The following is a 24,964-nucleotide window of genomic DNA, read 5'->3' as shown; positions in this document are numbered from 1 at the left end:
TTGTTGTAGTCGTTGGTTGTTGGATAGGACAGAGAGAAATGGAGAGAGGAGGGGAAGACAGAGAGGAGGAGAGAAAGATAGACACCTGCAGACCTACTTCACTGCCTGTGAAGCGACGCCCCTGCAGGTGGGGAGCCGGGTTCGAACCGGGATCCTTATGCCCGTCCTTGTGCTTTGCGCCACCTGCGCTTAACCCGCTGCGCTACAGCCCGACTCCCAACTTTGAGCATTTTTATTGGCTTCAGTGGCAGTTGATGAAGATGAAACGTCAACAAAATTAGAAGGTAGTTTTGAATTACTGGGAAAGTATTTTTTCTCATGGCTACATGAGAAGCAGACTTTACTATTTATGTACATCTTAATTTTTAGACATTTAAGTTATAGGAGCGTAGCCAAGATTAAAAATAACCTGTGTTTTGTACTTTCTACATATCTAGTTATAGAACATTCCTTGACCTTCTTCTGCTTTTTCTCACACTGTTTATACCAGAGAGACCATCAAGATTCACTATTTTTCTTTTTTTTAAATTTTTTTATATTTATTTATTCCCTTTTGTTGCCCTTGTTGTTTTGTTGTTGTAGTTATTATTGTTACTGTCATCGATATTGTTGTTGTTGTATATGACAGAGAAAAATGGAGACAGGAGGGGAAGACAGAGGGGGGGGAGAGAAAGACAGACACCTGTGAAGCGACTTCCTTGCAGGTGGGGAGCCTGGGCCTCGAACAGGGATCCTTAACGCCGGTCCTTGTGCTTTGCGCCACGTGCGCTTAACCCGCTGTGTTACCGCCCGACTCCCATATTTTTCTTTTTTTGATATGAGAAGATCTCAGTGCCCAACAAGAGACAAACAAAATCTCCTGAAACATTCAGCACAGTGCAGTTTAATGTGTTACTATAAGAGGTCAGTTTCACAAAAAGAAAAAAGTAAGTAACTCTCCTGAGTTAACTGACCAGGTTTTCTTACACATATGTTATTTACTGTACTTGTCCATCTCAATTAGCACCAGGTCATAGAACAGCTATATACTTTACTTTATATTCGTTCTTCAGCTTATAAAGAGTTTTCTTGGTGCCTGGTGGCAGGCAGCGCACCGTACCTGGCTACATGCACATACTACAAAGTGCAAGGGCCTGCGCAAGGATCTGAGTTCAAGCCCCCACTCCCCACGTGCAGCCGGGTGTCACTTCACAAGTGGTGAAACAGGACTCCAGGTATCTCTCTCTATCTCTCTCTCTCCCTCTCTCAGTATCTCCCCTCCACTCTCAATTTCTTTCTGTCCTATTCAATAAAATGGAAAAATGGCCTCGAAGAGCAGTGGATTCGAAGTGCTGGTACCAAGCCTCTGTTTCTGTTTCTTTTGGTAACCACCATAGTTTTCACAGAATGTAAGAGGTTTTTGCAAGCTTTATTTTTCTAGTTATATAGAATCCCTACATGAATAAAGCTGCCTGGTAGTTGTGTTTCATTTATTTTTGCTTGTTCCTGGTTTCACTTAGTCATTGCCACCTCTATATCCATCCGTTTTGTCTCAAGACACACAGTGTCATCTTTTTTGTTGTTGTTGTTGATTCTATAAACTGCCTTACCTTTTTTTTTTTTTTTTTGCCATCCGGGTTATCACTGGGGCTCAGTACCTGCCTTGCCAATCTACTGCTCCTAGTGGCCATTTTCTTTCTTTCTTTCTTTCTTTTTTTTTCCTTTTCTATTTTTATTCGATAGGACAGAGAGAAATTGAGAGGGGAGGGGAGACAGAAAGGGGAAGAGAAAGATAGACATCTGAAGGCCTGCTTCAGGGCTTATGAAGTGTTTCCCCCTGTAGGTGAGGAGTGGGGAGTTGAACCCGGATCCTTGTAAATTGTGATATGTCTGCTTATATTGTTCTGCTCTTGCTTATGGTGGTGAAGGGGATTGAATCTGGGACCTTGGAGCCTCAGGCATGAGAGTCTTTTTGCATAATCATTATGATATATACCTACACTACAACACACTTTTTTTAAATTTATTATTTTTTTTAATTTAAGAAAGGAGACATTAACAAAACCATATAATAAGAGGGGTACAATTCTGCACAGTTCCCATAACCCAATCTCCACATCCCACCCCCTCCCCTGATAGCTTTCCCATTCTCTATCTCTCTAGGAGTATGGATCTAGGGTCGTTGTGGGTTGCAGAGCGTGGAAGGTCTGGCTTCTGTAATTGCTTTCCCGCTGAACATGGGCGTTGACTGGTCGATCCATACTCCCAGTCTGTCTCTCTCTTTCCCTAGTAGGGTGGGGCTCTGAGGAAGTGGAGCTCCAGTACACATTGATGGGGTCGTCTGTCCAGGGATGTCTGGTCAGCATCTCGCTGGCATCAAGAACCTGGTGGCTGAAAAGAGAGTTAACATACAAAGCCAAACAAATTGTTGAACAATCATGGACCTAAAGACTGTAATAGTGCAGATGAAGTGTTGGGGGTATTCCCTGCATGCTCTTCTGTACTTCTGCTTTCAAGTCCCCAAACCTAGATATAGTCCAGGTCCCCTGAGATAGAGCCTAGGTTCACCCGTGCCCATAAACTAGGGGAAAAATATATACCTGAAAGCAGAAGTATACAACACACTTCTAAAGAAAAGCCAGTTACTGTATTTGGTGCTTTACTGGAAAATACAAATCAACAATCTGTTTCAAAACTGGAGAAGCTGGTTGCTTTAAATGTATTGAGTAAAGGCACACAGTATTCTCTGTGAGTAAATCAAGAGGCATTTCAAGAGGACTTGAGATGTGCTTGGTTTTCACTTCATGGACCAACTCTAGAAGTTAACTTTTGAATAAAATATAACTCCAGTGTGTATTACCAAGCAATGCACACACTCATATGTAACGGGTACAACTCATATGCCCTATACTCACCTTTTAAAGAAATATGGCTTACTTTCATTCCTCCATAACTGCAAAATTACTCATTTGTATCTATGTCACATCAAGAGGTAGAAACTTAATCTAAGTCAATTTAGAGTTTCTTCTCTCCTGGAAAAGGACCAAGTTTATGTTGGTAAGTAGAGGGGCTTTGTGATATGACACAAGAGTGGAGTTAGCATCTGGTTTGGAGTTGTTATAATCCCACGTTCTTGCCAAGATATCCTCATTCTCACATCTTTTGTCATTTGTTGCCAGTCAGTTCTCCAGTTGGATCACTCCTGGGAACTCTGCCCTAACTATATCCTTTCCATATACTCACCTTTTAAAGAAATGTGGCTTACTTTCATTTCACAAAACTGACCAAGACCTTCTACTTTCACATCCAACCTGGGTTGTCTCAACTGCTCCTGTCCTCTGCAGGCTGTGGAGACTCAAGTGATCTGATTAGTTCTCTTGGGTTGCATTACATGGGTTGATGGGGGGCAGGTTTCAAAATCTCCGAGTTTTCTTTCTTTTTTTTTTATTCTTTTAAAAAATATTTATTTATTCCCTTTTGTTGCCCTTGTTTTGTTGTTGTTGTTGTTATTGATGTCGTCGTTATTGGATAGGACAGAGAGAAATGGAGAGAGGAGGGGAAGACAGAGGGAGAAGAGAAAGACAGACACCTGCAGACCTGCTTCACTGCCTGTGAAGCGACTCCCCTGCAGGTGGGGAGCTGGAGGCTCAAACCGGGTTTCTCCCGCCGGTCCTTGCGCTTTGCGCCACCTGTGCTAAGTTTTCTTTTGTATGTAGATACAGTTTGGTCCTTGTGGAGATAAGTCGTAGAAAGGTAGGAAAGAGGGCAAGAGTGAGATGGCTAGGCACAAACATGTGAAAGGTGTTATTGGAACCAAGAAGTGGGCGGTTGCGGGTTTTCTTTATTATCAATAGGAGCTAAGGCTACTAGCATGGGTAAAGGGCCTGGGTTAGTGGTTGTGTCGCTGGATGTGAAGCCAGAGGTCCGTATTTGAATCCCGTTAAGTGGGGTGCCATTATGTTCTAAGACCTGAACCCTCCACTCCAACTTGAGAGTCTTTTACTTTGGTGCAATACACCAAACCTAGTCCAAGTTTTGCTTTGTGTTTTCTTATTTTCCAATATTATTCTTTCTGATATCTACATATGAAGAGGTTGGTGTGAAGTGATGAAATTGTGTTTGCATAGGGCCCTGATAATGCCCAAAATAAATGTTTTAGAAAACATTCCATTTTGTTTTAAACACCAATAATTAGCACCCGCCACCAGGGATTCCTTAATTGTTGACTTGACCAAGGAAATCTATAAAGAAAAAAAGCCTCTTGCCTATAGAAATAATGCAAATCTCCTATAACAAATCACCAAAGATTTTTTCCAGTTAACTTTGAAATTCTTGTGTTGGGTACACAGTCTCTATTTGAGGTGTGACTGGTGGATTTCTAGAAGTACTTCAGTAAACCAAGGAACCCAGGATAAATATGCCCCAATACTATCCAGTTCTTCCAACTCCCTACCAGTCTCCTCCTTAGTTCTTAAAGTCTCTGATCCTTGTGACTTCTCAGCAGCAGTCTGCAATCTATAAAGTCAGTAGAATTCCTATTGAATTCACAATGACACAATTGGAGGAAAGTGAACAGCGTATTCAAGAATTTATGCGGAACTTTAAAAAAGCAAAATAGCAAAAGCATTAATAAGGAAAAAGGGGTGAAATGATGGGTATGTAGGGATGGTTTGAAAAAGTGGGGTCCATAGGCACGGTTTGGTCTTTGTGACGATATGGCGTGGAAAGGGAAGAAAGAGGGCGGAGTGAGATGGAGAAGGGAAAACACCTGAAAGGTGTGATTGGAAGCAGGAAGTGGGTCCTTGCAGGTTTTCATGATTATGGATAGAAGCTAAGATTACTAGAAACCTTCCCCCAGCATGGCTGACGGCTGTAGTCAAGAGGTTAAGTCAGTGGATGTCAAGATAGAGGCCCATGATTGAATCCCTGGAAGACTTGGATGTGTGTATTCGGGGGGGGGGGGGGGATGCCCGGCTAGAGTGGGGGTGCCTTTTTCAGGGGCGTACTCTCTGGCTTGGAGAGAACTGGACTGGAGCCAGCCTGTGCTGCTACTCAGTGACACGGGAGAGATGACTCATGAACTGGTGGTGGAGTGGCAATGCAGTGTCTTTTTTATTGATCAGAGAGCCAGCGCTTTGAAACGTAGACCCTGAAGTGGCAAGTCGGAAACGGAAATGGTTTGGAAGGGGGTAGAGAAAGTATTCAATTTTCTCTCAAAATCAGGCTGGAAAGGTAGTTTGAACCAAATATCACCAGGATGATTCACTGTGTTAGGAAAACAAATCCTAAGGATGTTAAGGATGTTGTGGGCCACCAGAGGGTTCAGTATAGAGTAGGGTGGCATTCTGGAGCAGGGTGGTTGGAGAAGAAAAGAAGAGGAGGGAGAGGGGGAGAAGGGGAATCACCCAGGATCCTAAACTGCTTTACTTTGCTATCAATATATTAATAAATTATATTAATAAATATTATTAACAAATTTCAATTGCAGTTGGCAAACCAAGGTCTAGGGGTCAAGCCTGACCACCTACTTTTATGTTTTCTCTGTGGTTTCTTTTGCTAAACAGCAGAGTAAAGTAGATTTTTGAAGACCATATGCTCTACAAACACCCCAAATATTCACAACCTAGACCTTTACAGAAGATTTCTGCTGACTGCTCTATGATCAATACTGAAATGGAAGTGGTTTTTTTTTTTTTTTTTTTTTTTTTTTTTTTTGTGTGTGTGTTCCTATATATCAGTGTTGAGAGGTAGGTGTTTGATAACCTTGATGTCAGTCTGTCACAGATCAATGATGTCTACCTTAGTACTGCTAGTCAGTACTTTCACATAAGTACAGAGAGTTAAACAGACATTATGGTTTCACATATATTCAGTGGGTAGGATGGGTGTTATTATGCTTGTTTTATAAATGAACAAACTGTGGATTGGAAAGTTTAAATAACTTGTCAAGGATTGCAGAATTAAGTAAGTGTGGGTTTGGGGAACAAATGCTCATGATTCCTCAAAGTTTGAACCAGATATCACCAGGATGATTCATTGTGTTAGGAAAACAAATCCTAAGGATGTTAAGGACGTTGTGGGCTATTAGAGGGTTCAGTATAGAGTAGGGTTGGAGAAGAAAAAGAGAAGTGGGGGCAGGGGTAGATAGCATAATGGTTATGCAAAGAGTCTCTCATGGCTGAGGCCCAAGTCACAGGTTCAGTCCTCTGCACCACCATAAACCAGAGCTGAGCAGTGCTCTGGTTAGAAAAAAAAAAAAAGTGACTTGGGGCCATTATATGTTAGAAAAAGTATTCCAAAAGAAGGTGACTCATTTTCTTTTCTTTTTTAACAAAATATTTATTTATTATTAACACAAGAGAAAGAAGGAAAGAGAATACCAGAGTATCACACTGGCATATGCAATGCCAAGGGTTAAACTGAGGACATCATTCTTGAGAGTCCAACTAATTACCCCCTGGGCTATCTCCCTAGCTATATGATGTGAAATATATATATATATATATATTCTTCTTCACACACTGAATCTAAAATTCTTGCATTATGTAGCATGGCCTTTTAGATCAATTCAATTCCTAATGTACCTTAACCAGCTAGTCACAAAGTCCTCTTGACTATTTCTGCTAAATATCCCATTCATAGAGCAAACAAGTCTGTGAAGATGGGTGCATTGAAGAATGGGGCATTCATATTCTCAGCAAAATACCCCCTTTTGAAAAGTGTCTTTAAGCATCATCGAAACATCTTTGACATTCAAATAGCTTAAGTTGTAGTCACAGAACGTGTTTCAATGGAGATGATTTGACTCTGCTCCTTTCCTGGATTATAAAGTAGCTGTGCTCTGCTTTCAATTTAGGCTTCCTGTGCTCTGATCTAATCCATGGCAAGGGATGCTAAGAGACAATTAGAAGAGACAGAAGTCAGGAGGAGTTCAAAACAGACAAAACGCAGGACTCCATACATTCGGACCGATGGGAGTTGTTCTTTCATGTTAAGAAATCACCTGGAGACTATAAAATCAAAGGCATTTTAAAGACACCTGAGGATAATTGACATATGTCTAGGCAATTAGAATACATGACATCAGCAGCAGCACACAGATGGGGTGATCTGTGCAGTATTCAATTTTCTCTGCTGTCGACATGAAACAGTGATGTCATCCCAGCCGCGGCACATCTTTCTCTTTGTAGAGGTTAACCCATCTGCTTAACACTTACCAGCAATGACCATTTGCCTCTCATTTCTCATTTCTTTAAAATGTAGTAAAAGTGCCTCAGGATAGTTGATCCATAAAGACAAACTTTTTTTTTTTCTATCAGGAAATTTTGTAATGTTGGCTTACTGGAATAATCAGCTACTGGGAAAATAAGAATTTTTCTTCTTTTGCCTAATGTGATTCATACCCAGTTGTATCATACTTGTGATGTTTCTGAAGGATTAGCCACGTTTCCAACCCAGAAAGTTGAAAGTTGAAACTTCGAGGGTGAAATCAATTTGCAGCTCCTTTGAAAACCTATTGTTCTGAGAAATAGGAAGACTGTGAAGGGAATATTGGAGGCTCACAGAACTCTGGTGGTGGGAACTGTATGGAATTATACTACTGTTATCTTACAAGCTTGTTAATCATTATTAAAAACTAAACAAAATTAAATAAAGAATTTGTGAGGATTATGGTGGTTATCTTTGGGACATGGGGTGGGTAGGGACACAGAACTTTAGTGGTGGGTGTGGTGTAGAACTAGACATTATAACCTTAAAATATTGTAGCCCACTATTAGTCACAAATAAAGAACGGGGAAAAAAATAAAGCAGAGATCATGGCTGGCGAAGGGTTAGGTATTACATGTATGGAAAGGAGAGGGGACAAAACCTCTGGCGCAGTAGGACTTTATATTCATTATTATTGTTTGAGACTATTCGTGGAAACTCTACCTATAAAGCTTATTTCAGATCCATGGAATTCTTAAAATGGTGGCTATGAATTCACTAGCATTGCGCTAGTTTGGATATAGCACTGAAAGCTTCACTTTGTATTTCTCCTTGTACATGGAGAATCTAGTCAAGTCTGAGTTCTAATGCAAGCCTTTTCCAGGTCCTGACCATATTGTTTTGGGCAAATGTTTATATCTTTCCAAGTCTTGCTTTATTTCCCCCCCCCCATTCTTTATTTGTGATTAACAGAGGGCTACAGTATTTTAAGGTTACAGTGTCTAGTTACACACCACACCCACCACTAAAGTTCTGTGACCCTACCCCCCCATCTCACAAAGATAACCACCATAATCCTCACAAGTTCTTTTTAAAAAATTTTATTGCTTTTTAATAATGATTAACAAGATTGTAAGATAACAGTAGTATAATTCCATACAGTTCTTACCACTAGAGTTCGGTGTCCCGTTCCCTCCATTGGAAACTTCCCTATGAAACTGTGGACCAATATTCTTTATGGGGTGCAGAAGGTGGAAGGTCTAGCTTCTGTAATTGCTTCTCCACTGGACATGGATGCTGGCAGGTCAATCCATACCCCCAGCCAGTTAATTCTCACAAGTTCTAAGCCTAGCTTTCTTTTCTTATTTTATAAGCAGAATAAACACAGTAACTGCTTTATGGACTGTCAACTGGATTTCATGAGATGATAATATATCCCCAATTCTCAGAACACAATACACTCTTTAGAAAATATTGATCATCATCCTTTTTAAAGAAATTTTATTATTTGCCACCAGGGCTATTGATGGAGCTTGCTCAAGCCTGCATGTTTTCATTGGTTTTCAATGACTAATTTTCTTTTGATAAAACAGAAAAACTGAGGGCCTGGAGAGATAGACAAGGAGAGAGAAAAAGTGACTTGTGCAGCCCTGTATCACTGCACATGAAGCCTTCCCTCTTCAAGTGGGGATCAGGGGTTTGAACTCAAGTCCTTGTCTTTGGCAATGTGTGCTCAATCAGGTTTGCCATCACCAAGCCCCCAATGAGCTAACATTTAGGTATAATTCACTATGTAGAGATGGCTGAGATAAAGTCCAAAGTATTTGTCTTTCTGGTTATAGTCAGGTCTTTTTTGTTAGTGGGAGGGAAGTAATCAGTTCCTACCCAGTTGTGGGGCTAAGCTTTTTCTTTAAATTTTATTTATAAAAAGGAAACACTGACAAAACCATAGGATAAGAGGGGTACAACTCCACACAATTCCCACCACCAGAACTCCATACCCCCTCCTCTCCCCTGATAGCTTTCCTATTCTTTAACCCCATGGGATATGGACACAGGGTCCTTAAGGGGTGCAGAAGGTGGAAGGTCTGGCTTCTGTAATTGCTTCCCCGCTGAACATGGGCATTGACAGGTCGATCCATACTCCCCAGCCTGCCTCTCTCTTTCCCTAGTGGGGCGGGGCTCTGGGGAAGTGGGGCTCTAGGACACATTGGTGAAGTTGTCTGTCCAGGGAAGTCTGGTTGGCATCATGCTAGCATCTGGAACCTGGTGGCTGAAAAGAGAGTTAACATACAAAGCCAAACAAATTGTTGGACCAATCGTGGACCTTAAGGATGGAATAGTTCAGATGAAGAGTTGGGGGGGGGGGTGTGTGTGCTCCATTTTGTAGATAGCTAGTAGGCATATTTTAGTTATATTCCAAAGGGCCTGTGGCTATACTGGTTTTTTTTTTCCCCTGAGCCTGAAATCTGATATGCAGGTGGCTCCAAGTTATTGTCTGGGGAGATGATGTCATGGCTGATAAAAGGACCAGAAAGCTGGATCAGGGAAGAGAGTAGCTCCCAAATATGGGAAAGGTGTATAAATATTGTTGACTGTAAACCCCACTGATTTGATGTGATCTGGGGCCCATATTCAGCTTAGGAGCCTATGTGGCCTCTGCATCCCTGTAGATCTGAACTCACATTCTGTGGTCATGAGTAGGAATGTTCTAAGTTGCACCAATTTCAGGACCCATCTTCCTCAGGTGAAAGATATAGTATGTTGTACAGTCTCCCTTTGGAGGATAGAACATTCTCTACTGTTCTTGATCCACATTGGAGCAAGGTCCTATGGGGGCCCACCAAGGGGTCTCTTGTGTTGTTCCTGATAGAGATGACCGGTAACAATGGAGAGAGGGATTTATTCAAGGTCTAGGCCCATTATGTCTGTTTGGGAATCTCAGGATTCCCCAACTAGGGCCCCAGCTGATGGGGTGGCCTGATAGTGACTAAAGAGTCATCATTAAAGTATGCCAGTCTCTTGCCCTTTTTCAGCTTTTTCAGTCCTTGCTTTGATAAGATTAGCTTTGGAGTGAGTGCTATCTACCTTTCTTTCTTTTTCTTTCTTTTCTTCCTTTCTCATCAGAGCATTGCTCAATTCTGGTTTATGGTGGTGCTGGTGATTGAATCTGGGAAACTTGGTGCTTCAGATATAAAGTCTTTTTGCATAACCATATGCTCTCTCCCCAGCCGTGGCTGAGCCGTTTCAAGCAGTGATGAAATACATTCTAGTCTTTTCTTTCTTTCTTTTTTTCTTTTTCTGGTTTGCAAGAGCACTGCTCAACTCTGACTTATGGTGGTGTGGGGAATTAAATCTGAGACTTTGGGGCCTCAGGCATGAGTCTTTTTGCATAACTATTATGCTCTGTACCCCCCGCCCCATTCTTGTCATCATTCATCAATAGTCTGGTAATTTTCCAGACATCATCTTTTTGTCAGTTCATAACACAGTTATTTAGCAACTTGAATTAAATTACACAGTGACATTCTTCAGAGACCATAGTAACAATAAGACTACCAAGAAACTTACAGTAGTCAAGTAGAAAATATAGAGATAAAATTCACTAGAAGACTAAAGAATCATCTTGATTACTTAAATTTTTTTCTTTTCTTTTTTTAAATTTCTCTATTGGGAGATTAATGTTTTACAGTCTACAATAAATACAATAGTTTAACTACTTAAATTTGCAGGCCACACTTTTTCTTTTTTATTTTTAAAATCATTTTATTGACACCAGGGTTAGGGTACTGGGGCTTGGTACCTGCATAACAAATCCACTGCTTCCCCTTAAAAATAAACAACTCAGGTTTGAATCTGGTCTCTCCCACATCCAAGGATGATTCGGTGCTGTGGTCTCTTTCACTCTCTCTCTGCCTCTCTACCTCTCTGTCTGCATGCAGGGTAAAGAAGATGTTATGTCTGTATGATCGTGTATTTCCAGATGCTATTCCTTTTGAAATTATTCTTAGGAAACTTATTTTTGTGAGGGAAGTATAAAAAAGTGAAACAAGATACTGAAACTATGTTATTGAGGCTAGAAACGAATATAAACAAGTAAAACGAGGGTCAAAGATATAACTAAGTCAGCTGGAACACCAACTTGTTTACTGGAGGTTCAACTTGTGGCACCATCTTAAGTCAGACCTGAGTAGTGTTCTGGTCCTCTTTCTCATAGTAAAAATTAAACTAAATTAAAAATCTTGGGGAGTCGGGCTGTAGCGCAGCGGGTTAAGCGCAGGTGGCGCAAAGCACAAGGACGGGCATAAGGATCCCGGTTCGAACCCGGCTCCCCACCTGCAGGGGCGTCGCTTCACAGGCAGTGAAGTAGGTCTGCAGGTGTCTATCTTTCTCTCCTCCTCTCTGTCTTCCCCTCCTCTCTCCATTTCTCTCTGTCCTATCCAACAACGACAACAATAACTACAACAATAAAACAACAAGAGCAACAAAAGGGAATAAATAAATAAAATAAATATTAAAAAATCTTGAAAAAAAGAACAGGTAAATGTTATCTATTTTAATCAAATTGTTGCTAATAAGCTACCTTATTTCATTTTTTTATTTTTTATTTATATTTTACCAGAACATTACTCAGCTCTGGCTTATGGTGGTGTGCGAGATTGAATCTGGGAATTTGGAGCCTCAGGCACGAGAGTCTCTTTGCATAACCATTATGCTATCTACCCTTCACCCTTTGATTTCATTTTTTAAAAATTATATCTTTGTTTGATAGAGTCAGCCAGAAATTGAGAGGAAGGGGCATATGGAGAAGAACAGAGAGACACCTGCAGCCCTGCTTTACCAGTTGTGAACTTTTCCCACTGCAGGTGGGAACTGAGGTCTTGAACTTGTGTCCTTGTGCATTGTAATGTGTGCACTCAACCAGGTGCACCACCACCCAGCCCCTCACCCTATTTTACATTCAGAATTTTAGTGCCCATAATTCAGACTCAACTATTTTTTATTTTATTTATTTATTAATATTTATTTATTTATTCCCTTTTGTTGCCCTGTTGTTTTATTGTTGTAGTTATTGTTGCTGTTATTGGTGTTGTTGTTGTTGCATAGGACAGAGAGAAATAGAGAGAGGAGGGGAAAACAGAGAAGGGGAGAGAAACATAGACACCTGCAGACTCAACTATTTAATGGTCAAAATAATTTTTTTTCCTTGGCAGTTCCCTTATTTATCCTCTTGTCATATTTTAGGTTCTTCCCTCCCCCCCCCCCCGGAAGAATTTTCGGATTCTGCTGTTATCTTCCTTGAAGGGTATCAAGCAGGTTTTCATAAAATGTTTTTACCATGACATCAGTTTTCACCATGGTATCAGGCTTGTGTAGAAATTTTTCTCTTTAGTCATAATTATAATTTTTTCTTGAATGTTTTGATTAAAGAGAGTCACCATTTCTGAATTCTAACATTTTGTGAAATTATTTAGGAGAATTTTCATTCTGGATAGATGTATCCTCATAGAATGGAAATGCCTTGCATAAACCTCGACCTTGGTTATTTTGAGAAATCGTACGAATGCAGATAAGTGAGATGTGCAAAGTAATTTAACCTGGCTTGTTGCACAAATAGGCTGGGGGAAAACTGCAAATACACACAACAACAACAACAACAACTGAAGAGCAACTAGAACACTTATGGACAACATATACTATTAGAATAAATGACAATCTCATCAGAAATGTCCAACATTTCATGAGTTGGGATATTTATAACTGGACTTAAGATGGATAAGATAAATTAGATAGACCAAGGGAATAATATGGCATTGATAGAGAACAAACTAGTTAGTTTGATTGGTGTTTTACATCTTAAAATTCACATAAACCTGAAATATGTTTTCTTTAACCTTTAGCTTTGGGTACTTTGGAGATTGTCAGTTAAGTCTGAAAAGAAAGAACTGGGTGTGGTCTAGGAGATGGTGCAATGGATAAAGCATTGGACTCTCAAGCATGAGGTCCCGAGTTCAATCCCCATGTACCAGAGTAATGTCTAGTTCTTTCTCTATTTCCTCCTATCTTTCTCATTAGTAAATAAATAAAATCTGAAAAAAATAATAAAAAGAAAGAACTGGGACAGTTAAATATTCTTGAAATGCACTTATAGCAGATCTTTTGCCAGTTCATACTGTGAAGGTAGGCTTTTCTCTTATTATGTATTTCCCCTTTTACTGTATACTATAATTTTTCTTATAATTCTACACAGAGATGGAAATAAAAATTATGTATGTACAATTATTGTGCCATCTCATGCTATGCACTAGCTAGTTTCTTGTAAATATATTTAGAAAAAAATAACAATAGAAACAAACAGGGTTTCAAATGCTTTGTGAAACAAAAATGCACAAATGTAACTTATGCAGAAAAGAACTTTTGGTGGTTGTAGGGACAGGGAAGATTGTGACCTATGTTGAATCCTAAGGTGAAAAGACAAATCAGAAAGGAGGCATGGCCAAAAGAGGGAATTTTCACTCTTGGGAAAACTCAAGGTCACTGTAGGTGATAACAAAGATGGGGAACAGAAAAGGTATTTATTAAGACCCCACCAATGTGTCCTGGAGCTCCACTTCCCCAGAGACCCACCCTACTAGGGAAAGAGAGAGGCAGACTGGGAGTATGGACCGACCAGTCAACGCCCATGTTCAGCGGGGAAACAATTACAGAAGCCAGACCTTCTACCTTCTGTAACCCACAATGACCCTGGGTCCATGCTCCCAGAGGGATAGAGAATGGGAAAGCTATCAGGGGAGGGGGTGGGATATGGATAATGGGTGGTGGGAATTGTGTGGAATTGTATCCCTCCTACCCTATGGTTTCGTTAATTAATACTTTCTTAAATAAAAAAGAAAGAAAGAAAGAAAAGGTATTTATTTTGGCTGACTTATTTTCTTTGTCTTTTGTTCAGATTCTCTAGAAATAACTTGTTTGTCAGGTATAAGTGACTCAGTCTTTGTAAACAGTTTCTAGTTCCTAGGATAGTATTCATCTGACCGCATACCCTAGTTATTGCCCAATAGATGGGATAGGAGGGGTATGAGGAAGAGAGATGATCACAGATTAAAGAAGAAGGTTTGAAAAAGATATCTGATCTTTACTTTTCTTCACACACTAGTTAGCAAAGTCTAAGAGAAGTGCTGCTAACTAATTACTATGAGAAGAAAAGAGAGTGTATTTCTTGAACTTTTTAGGAGAATAATTTGCATTTTTGCCTCCAGTGTTATCGCTGGGATTCGGTGCTAGCACTACTAATCAATCCACTGCTCCTGAAGGCTATTTTTGCCCATTTTGCTGCCCTTGTTGTGGTTGTTGTTGTAACTGTTGTTGTTGGATAGGACAGAGAGAAATGGAGAGAGGAGGGGAAGACAGAGAGGGGGAGAGAAAGAAAAACACCTGCAGACCTGCTTCGCCGCTTGCGAAGCTACCCCCCCTCCCTTGCAGGTGGGGAGCGGAAGGCTCAAATCAGAATTCTTAAGTGGTGTGCCATGTGCGCTACTGCCCAGGCCCAATAATTTGCTTTTTTAAGGAGAATAGTCCATGCCCCATTTAACAATGATTTGTTTTAAAAAGTGACAAATCTCATGTGAATTTTCAAATTATTGATGTCTCTTTGTAAAGGAGAATTTTCTTCTTTTTAAATTTCTTTATTGAGGAATTAATGTTTTACATTCAACAGTAAATACAATAGTTTGTACATGCATAACATTTCTCAGTTTTCCATATAACAATACAACGCCCAATAGGTCCTCTGTCATTCTAAAGGATAATTTTATCTTTTTTTGCCTCCAGGGTTATTGCTGGGGCTCAGTGCCTGCACTATGAATCCACTGCTTCTGGAGCCTATTTTTTTCCTTTTGTTGCCCTTGTTGTTTATTGTTGTTGTTATTGTTATTATTACTGTTGTTATTGCTGTCATTGTTGTTGGGTAGAACAGAAAGAAATCGAGAGAGGACGGGAAGACAGAGAGGGGGGAGAGAAAGATAGACACCTGCAGACCTGCTTCACCGCCTGCCAAGCAACCCCCTTGCAGGTGGGGAGCCAGGGGCTGGAACGGGAATCCTTAGGCCAGTCCTTGTGCTTTGTGCCAAGTGCGCGTAACCACTGTGCTACCGCCCAGCTCCCTGAATATTCTTTAAAGAATATACATTAAGCTTCCGGGGAAGTGGCTCAGGGGGTAGAAGCCTTGTCTGCATGTGAGAGGCCCTGAGTTCAATTCTCAGCACCAGATATCCCAGAGTGGGAATCTGGTCTCTCTCTTGTTCAATAAGAAATGAAATGTAAGTAAATCAATAAATACATTATAAAAATTAAAGTTAAATCAATTATCTTGAGAAGAAATAAAGAGGGGCAATTTAAAAAAGAGAGGACATACATTAAGATGGAACAAAGACATTCTTAAAGGACTTTCAGAGACTGCTGAATCTACATGTCCCAAACTTGCAGTTATGGAATCAACTGTTCAGAAACCTATAGAGTGCCAGAAGCCTTCCTTTTGTGTGTGTGTGTGTGTGTGTGTGTGTGTTTTCATTGCCTGTCAGTCCCATAAGCACAAGGGACAGGATTTGGTCAGTTCTACTTAAATGTTTAATATATATATATATATATATATATATATTTAGAATTTTATTTTATTTTTTATATTTATTTTGTTGCCCTAGTTGCTTTATTGTTGTAGTTATTATTGTTGCTGTTATTGATGACGTTGTTGTTGGATAGGACAGAGAGAAATGGAGAGAGGAGGGGAGACAGAGAGGGGGAGAGAAAGAGAGACACCTGCAGACCTGCTTCACCGCTTGTGAAACAACTCCCCTACAGGTGGGGAGCCGGGGACTCAAACTGGGATCCTTACTCCAGTCCTTGTGCTTTGCGCCACCTGCGCTTAACTCACTGCGCTACCACCCAACTCCCAAATGGTTAATATTGTGTCTACGCTTTTAACATTAAGTTTGTGATGGTCCTTGCACAGGCTTTGCATATTGTTTTAGTTTTTTATTATTTTTATTTATTGGAGAGAGAAAGACACTGCAGCACTGCTTCACCGCTTGTAAAGCTTTTACCCTTACAGGTAAAGCTTTTACCTTAAAGGTAAAGCTTTTACCCTTGAGCCCTGGGCCCTTGCACTGTAATATGTGTGCATAACCAGGTGCATCACCACCCATCCCCTGCATCCTATTTTTATAACCTGTTCTCTAAATAAATGATCAGATGCATGTCAGGAGGATTTTTAAGTAATTCATAATTTTACAAGGATATGCTGGTTAGTGATTTCAAAAAAATTTTTTTTTGCTCAGTAACCCAATTTCAATTGCTGTTTTCTGGAAAATTTTTCACCTGAAAAATTGATTATAAAGTGATTGGAAAACTGACATTAAGCCTTTGTTACCAACAAATATGATTTATTTATAAATGTCATTTAATACTCTAAACCAGTAAATTATAACCAAAAAATCATGACCACCTAAGCAGAGTTAGATCAAGCATTGACCACATCAGTTCCTAATCTTTTTTTTTATATGCCTATGGGAATATTTTATTTTATTTTATTTTATTTATTTTTTATTTAAGAAAGGATAAATTAACAAATCCATAGGGTAGGAGGGGTACAACTCCACACAATTCCCACCACCCAATCTCCATATCCCATCCCCTCCCTTGATACCTTTCCCATTCTCTATCCCTCTGGGAGCATGGACCCAGGGTCGTTGTGGGTTGCAGAAGGTAGAAGGTCTGGCTTCTGTAATTGTTTCCCGCTGAACATGGGCGTTGACTGGTCGGTCCATGCTCCCAGTCTGCCTCTCTCTTTCCCTAGTAGGGTGGGTCTCTGGGGAAGCTGAGCTCCAGGACATATTGGTGGGGTCTTCAGTCCAGGGAAGCCTGGCCGGCATCCTGATGGCATCTGGAACCTGGTGGCTGAAAAGAGAGTTAACATACAAAGCCAAACAAATTGTTGAGCAATCATGGACCCAAAGGTTGGAATAGTAGAGAAGAAGTGTTAGAGGGGTACTCACTGAAAACTCTAGTGTACTTCTGCTTTCAGGTATATATTTTGCACTAGTTTATGGATAAGTGTGAATATATGCTCTCTCTCACAGAAACTGGTGTATATCTAGGTTTTGGGACTTTGTTAGAAAGTGAACCACCTGGGAGGGAATTTGAGAATACTATGAAAGGAAAGGTCTCACCCGAGTAATGAAGCTGAAGGGTTGTCATTCCACACCTGAAGTCTCTGGACACAGTCTGAGCTGAAGCATGTTGAGGTGGCACTCGTTGCGTTGATTAGGTTGCGATCGGCAGATGCAATATTATTTGATATGGATTGGGAGAGGCATGCGGGAAAGTGGGCCCTATCCTAAGGTTCCAGGACTGGGGGAAATATAGGCTCTATAGTGGAGATGTGAGGTTCCTGTTGTCTTAGGGTTCAAAAAGACAATCGATAGTTAATGTTATCATCACATTATTTGATAATTGGGTTACCTTTGAAAAGTCCTTTTGTTAGGGTTTGCTGTACAGTACCCAGTATCTTGTATGTAGCTGTGCTATTGGTTGCTTCTGATCTACTTGGTCTAGGCTTTTGAGAGAGTCCGCATATCAAATAAACAGCCTATATATTAAAAAGACTCAGTCTATGTTTTAAAAACTTCGAGACATACAATTAATTTTCCCCCTCTCATATTAATTAACTAGTGATTTATATGACTACACTTTACTAGGAGTGTACATAAACACCATTCCCACCACCAAAAGACTATGTCCCATCCCACCCACCCACCTCACCCCCCACCAGCCCAGGAAGCCCCATGTTTACCCCTCACCACAGAGTTTTTACTTTGGTGCCTTTCAATTTAGTCAGATCCTGCTTTTAGTTTCCCTTTCAGATCTTCTTTCTCAACTTCTGTTGATGAGTGGGATCATCCCATACTCATCTTTATCTTTCTGACTTAGCTCACTTAACATAAGCTCTGTCCAAGATGGGTCAGAGAAGGTGGGTTCATTATTCTTGATAGCTGTATAGTATTCCATTGTGTATATATACCAGTTTTCTCAGCCACTCATCTGTTGGGCACCTGGGTTGCTTCCAGGTTTTAGCTATTATGAATTGTGCTGCTATGAACATAGGAGTACACACCTCTTTTTGGTTGGGTGTTAATCAGTTACTAATCTTTTGCAAATTCAAAATGAATGAGGACTTTTATAATCTGATGAAGAATGTCAATGGACACCTTCAGTAACATCATATGTAGAACAAGACTTTAAAATCAGAAACGAACTGAGCGCTTTGGTTTTGGGGTTGTGCAAGGGCCTTGTACACATGCAATGCCCCTGTTCCTCTCTCTCTAAAATATGTTTTAATGCCAGATAAAAAGAGATACACCTAGGTACTGTTTCAATGTCTGCAGAACCTCCCTTAGTACGACTTGTAGAGCTTTCATATAATTCTGGGACTTGATCCTAGGTTCTCATGCCTAGTAAGTCATGTGCTCTACCAGGTGAGCTGTCCCACATCTTTCTCTGAAGCTTTCATTAATTCAACAATGTCTTCAGATGGAAAAATGACATGCATAAAATCACTGACACTTTCATAAATCATCAGCAAGCAATAAAAAATGACTTCTTAAAATAATAATCAGAGGATGACAAGCAGGAACAAGCATTAAAAAAGATATGCAAGAAATCAGTTGAGGTCATTGTGAAGATAACTGAATATAGAACTTTTGCATTTTAAAATATGTTATATACACAAAGAGCACTTATAATGGTGATAAAAATATAAAAAATATTTAAAAATATATATGGAGAATATTTTACAAGGGGAATGACTGCATCCCAACTTAAGAAGCAAACCATTAGTATTCTGTCTCTTTGGATCTCCTCTTTGCTCTGGAAACTGACGTTATTGATGGCGGACTTGATTGCACTACTGAAAAACTGTGTCTCTCTCCCTCACATGTGTTGTCTAATTTTTTCCTTCTACCTTTCTTGACTCCTTTGCTATCTCTGAGTACTTTAACATTCCTGAGATGGAACAGGCGTTGATTGCAGATTTTGCTGTGAAGATAAAGATAGTCGACCTTGTCTGGCTTACATTGTTTTTCAAAGGAAAAACAAGGCAAAATTGCAGTGTCACAGAGGAAAAGCATTTGCTGAGATAATCAACCTCCTGGGTCTGGCAGATAGGATTTTTTAGTAGCCAAAGTGAACTCATGTAGAAGTGAATAGGGGACTCAGTATTTCAACCTGATTAATGATACAAAAATAATCAGATTATTGTAAAATGTGTGAATTTTTTCTCTATAATTAATTGAAATCATTATTTCTTTTCTGCTCACTAAGTAAATCTATTACTACCATGATAAAAGTTTATTTTAAATATTAATACTTAACTGAACATTTAAAATCTTTATTTTTTTTAACTTTATGGGGAGTATTTTACTGGTTTATAGTCTAGTCTTTAACACATATGCACAGCCTCTCATCTCCTCTTGATTGGAGTCTAGGAGATACACTTGGACCCCAATGTCCCTTCAACCCATCCCTTCCCCTCCTTCCCCAGAGTCCTTTGCTTTCACTCCAAATATTCTCCTTTACTTTCCTTTATTCTTAAGTTCTAACTGTAAGTGAGATCATTCAGTGTTGTAGACTGAAGTCTTTATAAGTAGGTAAACATAGATTTGGTACTATGTAAATTCCATTCTGTATATTTGAAGATATAGTTGATTGTGTCAATGTATGTAACATATAGTTAGGTAATTATCCAATTGTAGGAATATTCCAATGCCACAGATCCTATAAAAACTACAGAAAACCCAGAGAAGTGAATATAGCTCACTTGGATACCGTGAAATAGGTCACTTGGATACTGTGACAGTTTGCCATGTGCTTGACCCAGGTTCTAGCTGGCCTCATTGCATTGAAGTAATCTTTGGTACTGTGGTTTCTTTCGCTCTTTTTTGCCTCTTTCTTAAAAAAAATTAAACAAAAATTAAAAAAGAAAATCTAAGACACAAACACAAAATTCAATCAGATTTAAATGCTATTTCTGACCAAGACTATGAGTGGTGAAATCTAAAATTCTTACCACCTAACTCCCTGTGTTTTGGGAACTGTTGTCTGGAATTTCTATTAATGGGCAACCTAAATTGAGGTTGTCAAATCTGTGACTGATATTGCAACCCAAAGAGTCTCAAAATCTCAGAGAGAAATTTATTGCAGATAGAAGGAAGTCACATGTGGTGTGGTGTTGCAAGAACCACAACTCAATTTGGGAACCCATATTTCTCAGTTGTGATGTATAACAGGCCAGCTGCTACATTTGAAACTTTCTGTTCATCACCCCCCCTCCTTTTAATTTTATTTATTTATTTTTGTGGATTAGGGCATAAGTCAGCCCACTCTGCCCACAAACTAGCTGTGATGAAATACAGTATGTCTACTCGGAAGTACTCTGGCTTTCATTACTAAGAAACATTCATTCTTTGTTCAACAAAGAAACACAAAAGATGCTCTAAAGTTCCAAGAACTAATAATTGAGTGAACCAGAGAACAGGGTGTCAGTGTTAAGGACCAGTTCTTTGGTTTAAATTGTTTGGTGTTAAGGTACTGTAGAAAGTTCATGTACATACAAAGGAGTCCTCTTGGGTCTGAGAATTCAGTTCAAAAGAGCAACATGAATGTAGATTTCAAGATTTGCTGTAAGAATTGAATATGTGCTATCTGAAAGGAAACCACACTATTTTAATATTATAAATCTAGTGTTTTTGAAAAGCTTTTCTTGATTTCTTAAGTATGGTGTGGGCTCCATAAAGGAAATTTACAAAATCTTTTTATTTTATCTGGAATGAGTAATGAAAATCTTGCTGCTTTGCACTTCAGGGGAAGAACTATTTATACTGTGAGTTTTGAATAAGCCCAGGTGCTAAGCTACTATATCTAAAGGTTTAGGCAAATTTTCTAGGTCAGCCTCCAGGTGATCTTTGCAGTACTCTGAATTCTAGTGTTTGAGTTCAGTACATTTGTTTGCAACATACCTGTTGGGAGAGTTCTTTAGTTCAGAAACTAATAGACTGTCTAGCATTCATCACAGAAAGACTCTGTCATCTGCTTCCATGAGACAAGTCACACGTTGCATTGCCTTTTTGTTTTTCTTCTTTAACCCCAAATGGTTTTTTTATTATTATTTTAATTTTAAAACAAATATGTTTTTTTTCCATGTTCTTTGTGCTCTCTGAACCGCTTTTATCTGGAGTAATTTTTACTGTAATGACTGATATGAAAAGTTCTAATTTTGAAAACTGGCTATGGAAAAAGTAGAATTCTGTACACCACCCTCTTTGCTTTTCCTTTTTCCTCTTTCCATTTTGGGCCCCCACCTACCCCATGTAGTTTTTTCTGCACATTGTGACTTCCAGTTCCTGGCAGGGTTTCAGGTTTAGATTTTCTGATGGACTTAGAATCATTTAAAAAATAAATAAACAGGGAGTCCGGCGGCAGCTCAGTGGGTTAAGTGCACCTGGCGCAAAGTGCAAGGACCGGCGTAAGGCCCGCGGAGCCACACCTTCAGGGGAGTCGCTTCACAAGCGGTGAAGCAGGTCTGCAGGTGTCTGTCTTGCTCTCCCCTTCTCTGTCTCCTACTCCTCTCTCCATTCCTCTCTGTCCTGTCCAGCAACGACGACATCAGAAATAACAATAATAACTACAACAATAAAACAGCAAGGGCAACAAAAGGAAATAAATATTTAAAAAATAAATAAATTCAATTTTACATCAATCTTAGATTCACAGAATTGTTGCAAAAAATAATACTGGGGATAGGTTTTCTCTATCATTAACATCTATTATTATTATTATTATTATTATTATTATTATTATCATTTTACCAGAGCACTGCTTAGCTCTTGTTTATGGTGGTACAAAGAATTGAACCTGGGGCTTTGGAGCCTCAGGCATGAAAGTCTCTTTGCAGAACTCTCCCTTACCTTAGAATATTTTATCAGTATGGGTTATTTGTTATAATTAATCAACCAATAATAATGAGTAAATTTTATTGACTAAAATTTATATTTTACTCATTTCACCTCAGCTTCCTCCTAATGGCCCTTTTTTGTTCCATCCATTATGCTCAACTCCATTTAGTTACTATGTGTCCTTAGGCTTCCCTTGGCTTTGATAGCTTTTCAACTTATCCTTGTTTTCAGTTGACAGTAATGGTCTTAAAGGTCAGGAATTTTGTAATATGTCTTTCAGTTGGGATCTGTTTGATTTTTTTAAATTTTTTTAAATACAAATTAATTTTTTATTCCCTTTATTGTTGTTGTTGTTGGGTAGGACAAAAAGAAATGGAGAGAGGAGGGGAAGACAGAGAGCAGTAGAGAAAGATAGACACCTGCAGACTTGCTTCACTGCTTGTGAAAGGACTCCCCTGCAGGTGTGGAGCCAGGGGCTTGAACTGGGATCCTTATGCCGCTCTTTGCTCTTTGTGCTGCGTGCGCTTAACCCGCTGCACTACCGCCCAACTCCTGATATTTTTCTCATTATTAGACTTGGTTGAGATTTGGGGGGAGGGAGAAAGGCCACAAAGATGAAGTGTGATACCATGCATATGACTTAGCAGTGTCGGTTCTGACACTGATCATTTGACTTGAGGTGCGTCTCAGGCTGGAATTACATTTTCACTCTTAGATACATCAAAGCAAACTGTGAGGAAGCTAATTGTGGTAGATCTTTTGGCCCCTTATTGGTAGTGCTATAAAATTAGTCTAAGTTTACTAAAAATTGTGTTGGTATAGATCAATCAGTGAGGTTATCCAATTTAACCACTGACTGTGGTTGAAGCTGTAGAAAAATCATAATTGTTAGAAGGCAGAGTTAAGGTCAATTGGCTACTTTTACTTATTTTTATATACTTTTGCTTATATCTATGTCTTTTTTTTTGTGTGTGTGTGCTATAGGTGGGAATGAGATCCCGAAATCAGGGAAGTGAAAGTTCACCCAATGGGCATATCTCCTGCCCCAAGTCCTCTATCATCAGCAATGCAGATGATAAAAGCCTCTCAGAAGATGCAAAAAAGAAGAACAAATCAAATAGGAAAGAAGATGATGTCATGGCCTCAGGAACTGTCAAACGACACCTAAAACCATCTGGAGAAAGTGAACGGAAGACTAAGAAATCTTTGGAGTTATCTAAAGAAGACCTCATCCAGTTACTCAGTATAATGGAAGGGGAGTTGCAGGTAGAGTCACATTCCCTTTACTGTTATGCATCTAATTCCGGAGCTATAAACCAAGAGAGAATGACTCCATTTCTCCCACAGGACTGGGAACTTCCTGGAGGAAAGGGCTATATTTTTCTTATTCACTTATGAATGCCTACTATTTATCAGCTTGCACTGGAAAAAAGAAACTTGTTGAATCAATTAATTAATAGACGCTGGTTTCCAGCTTCTCTAGAAGTAGAAAATTTATTCATGTTATGATTTTGATAATCATTTATTAATCCCTGTGTTTAATCAGTGAGATTATACAATTTAACCATTGACTGTGGTTGAAACTGTAAAAAACGCATAATTGTTAGAAAGCAGAGTCACCGTCGATTGGCTACTTTTGCTTCATTTTCAAATGTTACAGTAAAAGAGAATAAATGAGAGGGGCCGGGTGGTGAGGCACCTGGCTGAGCGAACATGCTACAATGTACAAGGACCTAGGTTGGGGACATCGGCCCCCATCTACAGAGGGAAAGTTTTGCAAGTAGTAAAGCAGGTGTCTCTCTTCCTCTCTATCTCCCCTCCCCTCTTGATTTCTGACTGTCTCTATCCAGTAAATAAAGATAAAAAAATTATTTTATTGTTGTAGTTTTGATGTCATTGTTGGATAGGACAGAGAGAAATGGAGAGAGGAGAGGAAGACAGAGAGGGGGAGAGAAAGATAGACACCTGCACACCTGCTTCACTGCTTGTGAAGCGACTTCCCTGCAGGTGGGGAGCTGGGAGCTGGATCTAGGATCCTTACACCGGTCCTTGCACTTTGCACCATGTGCGCTTAACCTGCTGCGCTACCACCCGACTCTGATAAAAAAAAAAAATGTAAAGAATAAGTGAAAGAGAAGACATTGCTTAAATTAGCTTACTTTTTGCTCATCTTTTGATGACTTTTGACTTTAATTTTCTTTTCTTTTCACCAGAGCACTGCTCAGCTCTGGTTTATGGTGGTGGTGATGGTGGAGGACTTGAACCTGGGACTTTGGAGACTCAGACACTAGAGTCTCTTTGCATAACCATTATGCTATCTACCCCCGCCCTTGACTTTAATTTTCTACGGTGTGTTAGGAGTTGAGACGCACATAAATAGAGCATTGCAATGTTTTGACAAACCGTTTTCAAGTCTATCACCTCACTCAATCTCAGTTAAAATGTAGGTACCATTGTTTACATTTCATAATGAAGAAACTGAGGTCCAAGGGCTTAAGGGGTGTTCAGATCTCATCTTCAGTTTTCTTACTCTTGGTCTAGTGTTTTTTTTCCTCATAATCACCTTCATTAGCTTTCTAAGTTGCTATAGGTGATGTCTCCTATGAAATGTATGCTTTTATGAATTCAAGAGGTGGTTGGAATGCTTTTGGGTTTTTGGATCTTGAACAGCTGCATTTTGGGAACACTATAAACCATAACTTTTTTTTTTTTTTTGAAGTATGGCCTAAGAGTGGAACTGTTGTTGTTCTTTTTTTTTTTTTTTTTGGTAGCTG

At 39.5% G+C, this 24,964-nt stretch overlaps 1 protein-coding gene across 7 annotated transcripts in view; it reads left to right on the top strand.

Annotated features, from left to right (window-relative positions):
* Window positions 1-24,964, top strand: part of FILIP1 (filamin A interacting protein 1) — a 263,869-nt gene that overhangs the window by 86,236 nt on the left and 152,669 nt on the right. For 6 of the 7 annotated variants that reach the window (XM_060205408.1, XM_007540004.3, XM_060205410.1 and 3 more), the window contains exon 2: window positions 23,175-23,456. In XM_060205408.1, coding sequence (XP_060061391.1) covers window positions 23,181-23,456 — 276 coding nt within the window. In that variant the 5' untranslated portion in view covers window positions 23,175-23,180. Of the gene's footprint in view, window positions 1-15,158; window positions 15,260-23,174; window positions 23,457-24,964 lie in introns of all 7 variants that reach the window. The other variant, XM_060205409.1, reaches the window with a different exon arrangement.

Source organism: Erinaceus europaeus, chromosome 13 (genome assembly GCF_950295315.1).
Source record: "Erinaceus europaeus chromosome 13, mEriEur2.1, whole genome shotgun sequence".
NCBI lineage: Eukaryota > Metazoa > Chordata > Mammalia > Eulipotyphla > Erinaceidae > Erinaceus > Erinaceus europaeus.
The sequence above is the reverse complement of the archived record's forward strand: the minus strand, read 5'-3'. Positions and strand labels throughout refer to the sequence as shown.